Source organism: Protomyctophum parallelum (assembly GCF_964188405.1).
Source record: "Protomyctophum parallelum genome assembly, chromosome: 20".
NCBI lineage: Eukaryota > Metazoa > Chordata > Actinopteri > Myctophiformes > Myctophidae > Protomyctophum > Protomyctophum parallelum.
The window spans coordinates 11,846,190-11,859,336 of record NC_139718.1 but is presented as its reverse complement, the minus strand read 5'-3'; the positions used below and the strand labels follow the sequence as shown (position 1 = coordinate 11,859,336).

The following is a 13,147-nucleotide window of genomic DNA, read 5'->3' as shown; positions in this document are numbered from 1 at the left end:
TACTGACTGGATAAGTTAAGCATAATACTGTATAAAAGAAGCTGTGGTATATCACAGCTATACGGGTGTTGTTGGTAAAGTATGGCACGATGTGGTGTGAATGAAATGGCCATAGATGTGATATAACACAATATCATGGCCTTGAGTATATTATTTCTTTCATAACACGGCTGCCACTGCCACATAATATTTTACACCCTGCCACACAAGTCTGCTGGTTTGTGCTCAAACATTTCTTTCAATGAGGTTACGTCTGGAAATTGGACTATTCTTGAATGACCAGCCTAATTGAATTGGGCAAGTTCTGCAGACTTTTGCACGCCACTTACTGGTGAATCAAAGTACACATGTTGGGAAACCATTGCACGTTGCTCAGTGTGTTCAAGGCTACGGGCAGGCACAATTGACTGAGGAAATGCATCACAGCAGAATAGGGAATGTTAATGAACAGAATAGCGTAAAAGTGTATGGTACTTTTAGACAAACAAGTCCCCTCATCCCCTGGTTTGCGGAAGTAATTTATCTATGGAGAATAACATTGGGTCATCTTAAAATCGTCCCATATAGGCATTGGGGTCCAAAAATAAACAAACTGTCTCTGCGATATTGTCGGGGAGATGGCTCTGTATCGTCACTCATATAAAATTTTACTAATTCGGCGGCAGTAACATCAGCGTTTTCTCGCCATCAGTTGATTCTTCATATTCATATATGAGAATTTTTTCTTATTTGACACCATATGAAAGAAAGTCTATGGGAATTCAGAATGTTGTTTCTTTGGAACAACAAAAAAGTATTGTACTGTATGTGCTTTTTGAAAAAATGTGGAAAGGTATTATGTTGACATGGCTTTGAATTGTTCTGTTCTTTGTGCAAAATCAATAGTGGTACTGAGCGCCAAACTGAATTGAAATATAATACATTTTTTGTGTGTTGTGACTTGTGACCGAATACTATGACAGCATTGGTGGATTTCAGTGCTGAGAGCAGTGCTGAGAGCACGCCTGGCCTGACAATTCTTCACCTGGCTACAGTAACTATTGCCATGATCCCTGGAAAGTTTGGGCCAGACACCCCTTATAAAGGCATGTCAGTTTTTAAAACCATTCGCTAAAGACGCTAGAAACTTTCAAACTAACTGCATTCAGCTGCACTGCATGGTGTTGAATGAATTTGAATTAATTATTTGCAATGAGGCTCATCTGCATCGAAAAAGATCAATTTGGCACCAAATGTATGCATATTACCCATGTTTGAATACATGCAAATAGCACTGGAGCACCAAGACATTATTTGCTTGGCAGTGCAGTCAGGGGTGTATTTTCGCTCTCTGCGGAATGCTTTGATAATTACAGTACACTGCTTCTTTTTGTCTTACTTGCATGGGTTTAGAGGTGGCAAAGGCAATGCAATCCTTTTGTGAATTAGCCCCTCAGAGTTAAATTAACACTGAGGATTGGACTGTGTAGCCAGCCTTGGAGGACAGATACAGACACATCTGAACCTAATCCAAGTCACAAAATGAGAGTGTCTCCAGACTTAGAACAACACATTCCTTTCTGAAATGGCACGGCAACTATATGGCACTGGCATCCTCTTCAGGTACAATAAAAACACTCGCCAGCGGTCTCCTGTGCAGCGGTGATGCTAGTTCTCGATCGACAGCGCATATTGCAAATGGCCATAAAGTGACTGACATGATGTGTCACACCCCATACACTCGAATTCATGACCTCATTATGACAGCAGCAACAGCAGCAAAAAACACAGGAGCCTCTTGTAAAGTTAAGCGAAGTTCTCCCCCTCCTACGCAAGCCCTTCACTGATGCAGACACATAAAATGAACAGAACAGACATTAGGTTTGGTTTCCAGTGATGCCTTTATCCACGTTAGTCATTGGATAAAGCCCGTGCCCAACACACAAATGTAAAACAATGTCTATATTCAGGTCAGGTCAAGTGGTTAAGGCAGCGCATATATCTAGCGGAGTGTCTAAACAAAGAGCTGTAACACTTCAGAGGAGTTCATAGCATTCCCTTCAAAGAGCCATTCGCGATTACGTGGGCTTTACGGTACAGTACACTGTAAATATGGCTACATTTCAACCCCCCCATGCTCTTCTCTTTCTCATTGCCTCCCTTTCATTCTCTTCATCCCTGGTTCCCTGCCTGCGTGTGACCTGGGATCCAGGCCCAACTGCCCCCCAAACAACTACAAGACTATGAGCAAATGGATGGTTCACTCTTTTCGTTTCTCTACCGAACATCAAAGGAGGGAGGGGAGGAAAACATCTGGGAGCCAAAAGACAATGTGCCGGCAACTTAAGAGGAATGGGAATCTGGCGCACCGAGGGAGACGCAGAGAGGAGGGAGGGTTTGGGGGATCGATGGAAGCTGTGATAGATGGAGGAAAGCAAGAGGGATGAAGTCTGTTTCTGATTAGGGTCCGGTCAGACATTAAGCAGGGAATGAGGTATGACAGCACACTGTGACAGCCAACTGACATCTCCCACTGCCAGGCGTGTCCCTAATAGGATTAAGGGTACGGGGACAGCAACAGGGGCAGAGTGGCCCTTTGAGTCACTAGTCAGCTCCCCAAGGGAGCCTCAATAAATAAAAAGCCCCTGGGGTTCAATCCCAGGGCTCTTTGAATAACAGCACAGAGCTGCCAGGCTGTGTGCGGCACACAGTGAGGGGCACCGCCACCCATGCAGCCAGCGGGCATGGAACCACCCGCTGGGTCTGTTTTTTAGAATCCACCGCAGCTCTGCCGGAGTAGGGCGACCGAACCGCCAACTGCTTCAAGGCCATTCGGGGCTCGCTCTGCCCGCAGGATGGGTGGGCAACGCTGCCACCACGCAGCCATCTTCATGCTAGTAAATGTGTTTTCATTTGGGTCCCTCTTTTTGGGGCTTTTATGGACGCACAAACAGCTTCATTTTTACAGCGGGGTGGCTGGGGAGTCACATACCGCCTCAGCGGAGGGGAGGAATCTAATGAAAGCTACCATGTGTGTGGGGATTAAAGCATCATCATCAATCATCAGCACAACATTCAATCAACGCTAGATCCAATAAGTAAACACAACTGCTGTTGAGTTAAATGAGAAGTATCTTTGACCAAAAATAGAATAGAAAAGAAGATTTAATCCAGCATAAAGTGTTAAAAATAGAATAGGATAGAACAAAGTGGATTAAGTCATATATTGCAGAGCAGGACAAAGCAGAACAGCTCAGATAGGCAAAATGGCTGGTCTGTGTTAGCTTTCATTTGGGAATGTTTACCTGGTTTGGTGGGACATGTTTGGCACTTGTTCAAGCCCCAGGAGGCGCCCACACTGCCACAGCAATCATCCTGCTTGGTTAGGCCTGGCAGAGGCTTCCCACACTGCAACAAAACATCTGTGTTAAATCTCAGTGTTTTGGTGTGCGCGTGCGAGTGTGTGTGTGTGTGTGTGTGTGTGTGTGTGTGTGTGTGTGTGTGAGGGTGTGTGTGTGTATGTGTGTGTGTGCGTGCGTGCGTGCGTGCGTGCGTGCGTGCGTGCGTGCGTGCGTGCAACACATACTGGTATTACTATACTTGTGAGGGCCAAGTCAGCACAAGTCAACACAAGTATAGTGAAATATACATTAGAGTCCTGCAACGGGTGGAGTACCCACGTTTGACGGGTGAAAACGGGTGAAACATATACTTCTATAAATTCATGGCGACGGGCGGTACTGAATTGAACTGTGAAAATCAGAGAGCACTGTTTCCGCTCAAACAACGTCACTTTTGTAACATAACCGGAATGACATTATTGTGATGATTTGATTGGCTGAGCACGGAATGTGATGTATGATGATATTAGGATGATAAGAGCGGCCCTCACTTCACACGAGTGTGATTGTTTTTATACACGACACTGGCATCCTTGCTACATGTATAACTCAGTCTTTAGGGTTAGGGTTAAAATGCCCCAAAAATGGCATTCATAAAATTGGTGTAAAGTCCTCACAAGTATACTCTAGATTCTAGAACTACACGTGTGTGTGTGTGTGTGTGTGTGTGTGTGTGTGTGTGTGTGTGTGTGTGTGTGTGTGTGTGTGTGAGTGTGTCTGCACACGCACACATGATGACAACAGTATTGTTGAGTGTGTGTGCATCAGAGCGTGCATACATGTGCACCTATCTGCAAGGACAGAATGAACCAGGGCACATCTGAGTCTGGTTAGGCAGGCGAGGACATAAACACTGCAGCCCCAGGAATAGAGCTATGCATGCTCCTGGCATGCCTCGTTAAGAAGCTTGCCTAATTATTGTGAAGAGATTCCTATCAAACCTCACTTACTGGACTCCTGGAGAATGGAGATTTAAGCAACTTGAGAAGCAGCAGAAAGGACGTATATTTTGCAGATTATATTTCAGAAAACACCAAGTTGGCATACTGGCATGAATGTCAGTGGGAAAACTGTAGGCCGGTTCTTTGGCATGCTAATTCAAATTCTATGGGGGTTCTCCAAAGCCAATGTGACTGGGAGGGAGTTGGACTGCGAGTTCTCATCGCAGGCTCTCCGCGAGAGCACGGCAGGGAAAATGGGAGTAGTACTCCAGCATAAACAATCGTGTTCGATGGATAATCATCTGCACTGTGGATCACTGTGTTATTGGGACTGGAAACATGGAGTCCTAAGGGGAAAACACAGCATCTCTCTCACAGCCAAACACGCAGATGCTGCATTAGATTTCGGATTAGCCACACTCACGCATGCAGCCTCTGTCCCGGCCTTCCCTAACCCTATGTGACCGAAGTCACGAACACACACACTATCTTGGTTTGGACAAAGTACAGTAAATCTCTGAAATGCGCCATTCTGTACACACAGATACATATACCCTCTGTGAAAATCCTCCCCTGCTGCGTCGCGATGGGAAGAACCACATAGGGGAGGGGGTGGGATTTCAAGCTTAACCTTTAAACCCCTCCCCCACCCACCACCTCCCCCCCCCCCAGCTCGCCAAGCTCATCCTAACTCATAACATGCCTGTGGAACATGAGATAGCCAGTCAGTTCAGAGCTCGTAAATCCTGGGTACGAACATAAATCTGAGCCACAGGCCCACTTCCTGTGCTAGACAGCGTCTATCAGATGGGCAGACGTGGCTGGAACGGTATGCCGCCCGGTGGGAAAACTACGCGTTTTTACTGGCCTCCATGCCATGCCGGCGCGAGCCAGAATCCCACCAGGTGGCCGGTATCAATGTGCAGCAGTGACAGTGTGAGTTGCATTATACACGCTGTATACTTTTCCTTATGGTAACAGTATTCCCTCTGTACCTGTCCATCAATGGTCTCTTGGAAACACCTCCCCACGAAGCCGTTCTGCCGGTTCTGTGGCCTGGCGGAACCATGGTCGTTCCCGTTTTCAGGAGGGTTGACATCGGCGTGTCCTTTGGAGTGCTCGCTGTGATGGCCGTTCCCGTGGCCGTTCCCGTTCCCGTGCCCGGCGTGCCCTAATCCGTTCCCAGAATGCGAGCGCTGCTGGACAGAGTGAACGCCCTCGGTGGCGGGGGCCGTCTGGCCGGGCCGCACCCTGGCGACCTGGTGGATCTGGACTTCGGCCTCTGGAGGGTGCTGAATGTGAACGTTCACCAGGGATGGGTGGAGAGAGACTGAGGGAAACAGAGAGCGTGCAACAGTACAATGTTAACCACTTGAACCATAGCGTTCCTATATTCTGGGGCTAACATTCGGCAATTGTATATGCATATTGGTTATTTTCGGTGAAGAGATTTGGTGCGGACAGAGCTGATCCTGATCAATACAGTACGTCTTAGTTTACGTTTAAGTATAGTATAGTTTAAGTGGTTAAAGGAGAATTACACTATATAACACTTTTGGGGGAATTTTCACATCTACTGTACTCTGGAATTTGTGTGCAAACCCTAGCCAGTTGTCCGGTGGCTTGTTTCAATATGATTTGAGCGAATGCCAACCCCCTCTTATCTTATCCTTATATTAACATTGGCTAATGGGAGGGCGGGCCGGCAAGGCCGGTGGGCGGCCAGGTCATGGCCATGTCACTCATAAACAAACCAATCTTCTCTTTATTGACTTGACGCCTTATGTTGTTCAATTGGAAATCAGCCATTCCCCAACCTCATTGACGCTGGGTCGGAGATGTGATGGCACACTTAAAAAGCTCAAATATTCCACCAGGGCCATTTTTGGATTATTTTAAACTCAAATCGATGCTCAGGTATAGGACGGTGAATTTCTAGTTGGTCAATTTCTGTATGGCAAGTGACTTTATCAATTTCCTGTTGTTATTGTTGTTGTTGTTGTGTGTGCCTGTGTTTTGTTTCTGTATTACAGTCTTTATTTAAGGTATTGTTAATGTATTGTGCAATATGCAGTCCAGTGGTGTATGTACATATGTATTCTTTGATTGTTGAAGACAATGTACATGGGCACAAAAGGGAAGGGACAAAAATCAAAGCCCCCGACACTATGACTCAAGTCATATTGGTCGGATCGATGGCACGATACAGGTGTGATGGGCCGCACAGCGGCCCGAACTCTACATGCCAACCTCTGGTCCTATAAAAGCCCATGAAACTTTTGATGTAGTCTTAATCTTTTGAATCATTTTCGGTAGCACTTTACAATAATGACCCGTTATAAAGCATTTATAAACGTTTATAAGCAGTTTGTAGACTATTAACAAATCATTATTAACCTGTTTGTTGACATTCGTAAATGATTATTAAAACCGTTATAACTATGTTTACAAATCATTTATAAGGTATTAGTAAGTAGTAAACTATTCATTAATAAGCCATTTATATACATCTGTAAATGATTATTAAATCATTTGTAATGACCCCATGATAAAGCATTTATAAACGTTTATAAGCAGTTTGTAGACTATTAACAAATCATTAACAACCTGCTTGTTTACATTTGTAAATGATTACTAAAACCTTTATAACAAATTTACAAATAATTTATAAAGTATTAGTAAGTAGTAAAACTATTCATGAATAAGCCATGTATAATACATCTGTAAATGATTATTAAATCATTTGTAACTGATGTTATATAATATATACAAGCTATTTGTATATTTGGGAAATGTGTTTGTTCATGTTTAACATATACTTTGTAAAACATTCCTAAAATATCTATAAATCCTTAGTACATGTTATTAAGTGTAGGAGGACAGTCATACTCGGATACGAGTGACCGCCGATGATGATGAAAGTGACGACAGTTCATCATTTACAACTGTCTGTTAATGTTTGTTCATGTTTAACATATGCTTTGTAAAACATTCCTAAAACATATATAAATCCTTAGTACATGTTATTAAGGTCCCTATAGTAAAGTGACGACAGTTCATAATTTACAACTGTCTGTTAATGTTTGTTCATGTTTAACATATGCTTTGTAAAACATTCCTAAAACATATATAAATCCTTAGTACATGTTATTAAGGTCCCTATAGTAAAGTGACGACAGTTCATAATTTACAACTGTCTGTTAATGTTTGTTCATGTTTAACATATGCTTTGTAAAACATTCCTAAAATATCTATAAATCCTTAGTACATGTTATTAAGGTCCCTATAGTAAAGTGACGACAGTTCATAATTTACAACTGTCTGTTAATGTTTGTTCATGTTTAACATATGCTTTGTAAAACATTCCTAAAATATCTATAAATCCTTAGTACATGTTATTAAGGTGCCTATAGTAAAGTGACGACAGTTCATAATTTACAACTGTCTGTTAATGTGTTTGTTCATGTTTAACCCTACATCATTTTATGTTGAAGATGTTGTGTTGCATTGTGGGTAATCCTCAGTACAGAGGAACTCCATACTGAGGGTAAGATGGTCTCCTGTTTGCTCAGGAACAAACAAATTAATTACAAACATCTAAGCTTCATATAAGTGGCCAGATATGCACTCATGTTTACATAGTGTTATTCAGTAACATTCGTTTTTGTATGACATGGTATCATATGACATTGTTTATTTAATTGTTTGGAAAACGGTTAGCATGTTAGCTAGCTGTTAGCTGTGCTGTGTAGCCTGTGTTACATGAGAATTCACTGACACTCCATGTAAGTGAATTCTCAAAAACGAATGTTACTGAATAACACTATGTAAACATGAGTGCATATCTGGCCACTTATATGAAGCATAGATGTTTGTAATTAATTTGTTTGTGCCTGAGCAAACAGGAGACCATCTTACCCTCAGTATGGAGTTCCTCTGTACTGAGGATTACCCACAATGCAACACAACATCTTCAACATAAAATTATGTAGGGTTAAACATGAACAAACATTAACAGACAGTTGTAAATTATGAACCCTACATAATTTTATGTTGAAGATGTTGTGTTGCATTGTGGGTAATCCTCAGTACAGAGGAACTCCATACTGAGGGTAAGATGGTCTCCTGTTTGCTCAGGAACAAACAAATTAATTACAAACATCTATGCTTCATATAAGTGGCCAGATATGCACTCATGTTTACATAGTGTTATTCAGTAACATTCGTTTTTGAAAATTCACTTACATGGAGTGTCAGTGAATTATCATGTAACACAGGCTACACAGCACAGATAACAGCTGTGCTAACAGCTAGCTAACATGCTAAACGTTTTTCAAACAATTGAATAAACAATGTCATATGATACCATGTCATACAAAAACAAATGTTACTGAATAACACTATGTAAACATGAGTGCATATCTGGCCACTTATATGAAGCTTAGATGTTTGTAATTAATTTGTTTGTGCCTGAGCAAACAGGAGACCATCTTACCCTCAGTATGGAGTTCCTCTGTACTGAGGATTACCCACAAAGCAACACAACATCTTCAACATAAAATGATGTAGGGTTAAACATGAACAAACATTAACAGACAGTTGTAAATGATGAACTGTCATCACTTTACTATAGGGACCTTAATAACATGTACTAAGGATTTATATACGTTTTAGGAATGTTTTACAAAGCATATGTTAAACATGAACAAACATTAACAGACAGTTGTAAATTATGAACTGTCGTCACTTTACTATAGGGACCTTAATAACATGTACTAAGGATTTATATATGTTTTAGGAATGTTTTACAAAGCATATGTTAAACATGAACAAACATTAACAGACAGTTGTAAATTATGAACTGTCGTCACTTTACTATAGGGACCTTAATAACATGTACTAAGGATTTATATATGTTTTAGGAATGTTTTACAAAGCATATGTTAAACATGAACAAACATTAACAGACAGTTGTAAATTATGAACTGTCGTCACTTTACTATAGGGACCTTAATAACATGTACTAAGGATTTATATATGTTTTAGGAATGTTTTACAAAGCATATGTTAAACATGAACAAACATTAACAGACAGTTGTAAATTATGAACTGTCGTCACTTTACTATAGGGACCTTAATAACATGTACTAAGGATTTATATATGTTTTAGGAATGTTTTACAAAGCATATGTTAAACATGAACAAACATTAACAGACAGTTGTAAATGATGAACTGTCGTCACTTTCATCATCATCGGCGGTCACTCGTATCCGAGTATGACTGTCCTCCTCCACTTAATAACATGTACTAAGGATTTATAGATATTTTAGGAATGTTTTACAAAGTATATGTTAAACATGAACAAACACATTTCCCAAATATACAAATAGCTTGTATATATTATATAACATCAGTTACAAATGATTTAATAATCATTTACAGATGTATTATACATGGCTTATTCATGAATAGTTTTACTACTTACTAATACTTTATAAATTATTTGTAAATTTGTTATAAAGGTTTTAGTAATCATTTACAAATGTAAACAAGCAGGTTGTTAATGATTTGTTAATAGTCTACAAACTGCTTATAAACGTTTATAAATGCTTTATCATGGGGTCATTACAAATGATTTAATAATCATTTACAGATGTATATAAATGGCTTATTAATGAATAGTTTACTACTTACTAATACCTTATAAATGATTTGTAACCATAGTTATAACGGTTTTAATAATCATTTACGAATGTCAACAAACAGGTTAATAATGATTTGTTAATAGTCTACAAACTGCTTATAAACGTTTATAAATGCTTTATAACGGGTCATTATTGTAAAGTGCTACCTCATTTTCAATTAGTTTTAGTCATATTTTAGTAATCTGAAATGTGTTAGTGTTAGTGTCTAGTTTTAGCTGACTATATCATAAGATTTTAGTCGACTAAATCTACAGTTGATTTAGTCGACTAAAATGTTTGTTGGCAGACCTTGATGGCGTCGTAATGGCTGATTAAAACATGGTTGCATGCTGAAAATAGCCGATCAAGTTCAAGTTCAAAACACATCGTGCTGCAACGCGTGTAATGTAGATCTGAATGAACCCAACAACAACAACAACTACTGTAAACATAAAATGACTTGTCTAGTTCTACTGGATCTCTTCTCCACTAGTCCCTCCCTGACATTTTAGTCTAGTGTTATCTAGTTTGAATTTATTGATGAAATTGTCAACATATTTAGTCATAGTTTTAGTCATCATAGCCTGGTTTTTAGTTTCCATCAGTGAAAAAAGCTAGTGGACGATTTCGTCATAGTTTTAGTGAACGACATCAACACTGCAGTGTAAACCAACCAACGTGCCCGTTTCTCATATTGGCCTTACTGTATGTGACGACCTTCATCTTTCGATTAGTCATTTCATTATGTTAATATTTCATGCTGTTTGGTCGCTTTCCGTTGCTAAATGGAGGAAGTAGACCTAAGCAGTTTAAGTGTTGAACTCAATCATGCATTTCATTGCACAACTTCTAATGCAGGCGTACCTGGTGGAAAATAACATTGAGAATGTCTCTGGATGAACGAGACTTTTTTTGGAAGGGATGGAGATTTCTAGTTCCCTATCGATTCAAGCTGGAATACACAGAAGACGAGCTGGATCATTTGCAGGCTGATCGTGCGAAAGAGATTCAGGACCAGGCTGGGATCGGTATGTGGACCAAGGAAACAGGTCCACGTTGGACATTTAAAATGAAATAACCAACAATAATGTTGACAGGTTCATTAGAAGGAATGAGAAGCAGGGCTAGCGTGTTTACAACGAGTCCAACGTGGGATTTGATGGGCTTTGAATGGGCTTTCTATTGGATGGGGAGGTGCTTGCTCAAATGAATAATTAATATAAATTATCTAATTTTGACTTGAGATCAGATTCTAAAAATGTCTGTTTCTATGTCAGTGGTTCTTTGATTTTTCAAAAATAGCAGACCTACGAGCTTGTAGATCTGCTATTTTTTAATAGCTAAAGTATAACATGCTTTGAAAATGCAGGCCGCAAACACTTTTAAGATTTTCAAGTGGGCCCTGATCCAGAAAAGGGTGAGAACCACTGGTTTCTAGTGTATAGTTTACAGTTGGGACTAGAGTTTATAGTTTTAACGTACTGTATGAACAGTGCCAGCAGAAGCCACAGCCAAGGGATTGAAGGCTGTGTATGTATACGTACTGTACTCTGAGAACCATCAACAAACATTTCACACAAACTTCTTGCACACAAACTTGATTTCATCATCACATTATGACATCTAAATGGGAAGAGAATGAAGTGCGAGGAGGCACTAACAGAGACGTCCTTCTCAGCCACTGGGTTAAATCCAATCATGTCATTTTCGAGACCCAAAACAGATTTGTTGAGGAGTCTTGGAGATGTTGCAACGAATGCAAACGTGGTGAATGAGCGCCTTTGTCCATCTGACACTGGAGAAGCATTTATCATGCAGGGTGTGCCAGGGCTTTTTCCCAGAACCCTGACCTGCTCTCCCCTCTCATAAATCACTGCCTCGCGGACGGAGGTGAGTGTGCGGTATAGGCCAGAGAGAGAATACACAAATGCACCCTTATCAAATAGAGCAGAACGGTGAACCATATTTGATATCTGCTGCTGCGTGACGTCTTTACTTTTACTTTTACTCTTTACTGCACAAGAGTCTGAGTTACTCTGCCTTTATTTATGAGTACACTTCATGTTTATATGTGATACTGTTTCAACCACTTAAGCCCTGTTTTACACCTTGTCACACGCCAGGGTTGTTGCTATTCTGGAAGAAAATGCTTGTAAAATGTTGAAATAAAAAATAAATGTACACTTTCTCCTGTACTGATGCCATGTCAACCGCCCCCTAAGGTCTTCCACTGCTGGCCTGCTCGCTTTGCCTAAAAAAATGGCAACTAAAAAATACGGGGAAGCAGCTTTTTGCTTCTACCGGCCGACGGCATGGAACAAACTCCCACTGTACCTTCGACAACCTTGCTTTTAATTGATCTTTTATTTTTTGTTATTCATGTCCTCACTGTATTGCATTACTGCTTGTTTTTAAATGTTTATGCCTTGCTTTTCTTTTCTTTTTTCTCCATTGCTCTGTAAAGCACTTTGAGCTGCATTTCATGTCATGAAAGGTGCTATACAAAAAAAGTTTTATTATTATTATGGTTAAAGTGGTTAAATTGAGAAAGGAGACACTGCCGTCTTGCATACTGTACGTACAGTGTGGTACGCGTGCTGGAAGGTGGAGCGTTCTCTTTGATATTATATCACGTCTAACAGCTGCTCCCCCTATGCCACTGGTTAGAACGCCACTCTGTTTTCAATATTCACGTCTGTTGATAAAAAGGAGTTTAGTGTGTGAACAACATGAGCGCTTCCACTGAGTCACCCATTACACATCCAGCTCAGAATAGATTCTGACTTTCACTGCTGGCCCCGAGAGTCACACACACACAGAGACACACTTACTGGTAACTGGTCTGTTGCACGTCAGGGGACAAAAACAATAACAACAACAACAAGAACAACGCGGCGACGCAAGGAACAGTTAAGTCAGTCAGCTAAATCAAAACTTTCCAAGAATGTCAAATATAAGATCGACACAGCCGTGGTTGATAAAAAACGGATCTATCTCCGGGGAGTTAGCGGCGGTGCGGAATGAAAACATTATTAAGACGCTGTCTTTTTAGGCTGAAAATGAAAACCCAACACGGGTTCTAATATAGCATGCCGTCCCTATGGATCTGTCATGTCATGTTGATGACATCATATTGATTTA

The 13,147-nt window shown here is 40.6% G+C and overlaps 1 protein-coding gene across 2 annotated transcripts in view; it reads right to left on the bottom strand.

The window, feature by feature from the left end:
- Positions 1-13,147, bottom strand: part of LOC310878371 (latent-transforming growth factor beta-binding protein 2-like) — a 132,641-nt gene that overhangs the window by 61,206 nt on the left and 58,288 nt on the right. For both annotated transcript variants that reach the window (XM_083792682.1, XM_083792683.1), the window contains exons 7-8: positions 5,317-5,651; positions 3,285-3,387 (exon numbers count right to left, since the gene is read on the bottom strand). In XM_083792682.1, the coding sequence (XP_083648808.1) occupies positions 3,285-3,387; positions 5,317-5,651 (438 nt within the window). The remainder of the gene's footprint in view (positions 1-3,284; positions 3,388-5,316; positions 5,652-13,147) is intronic.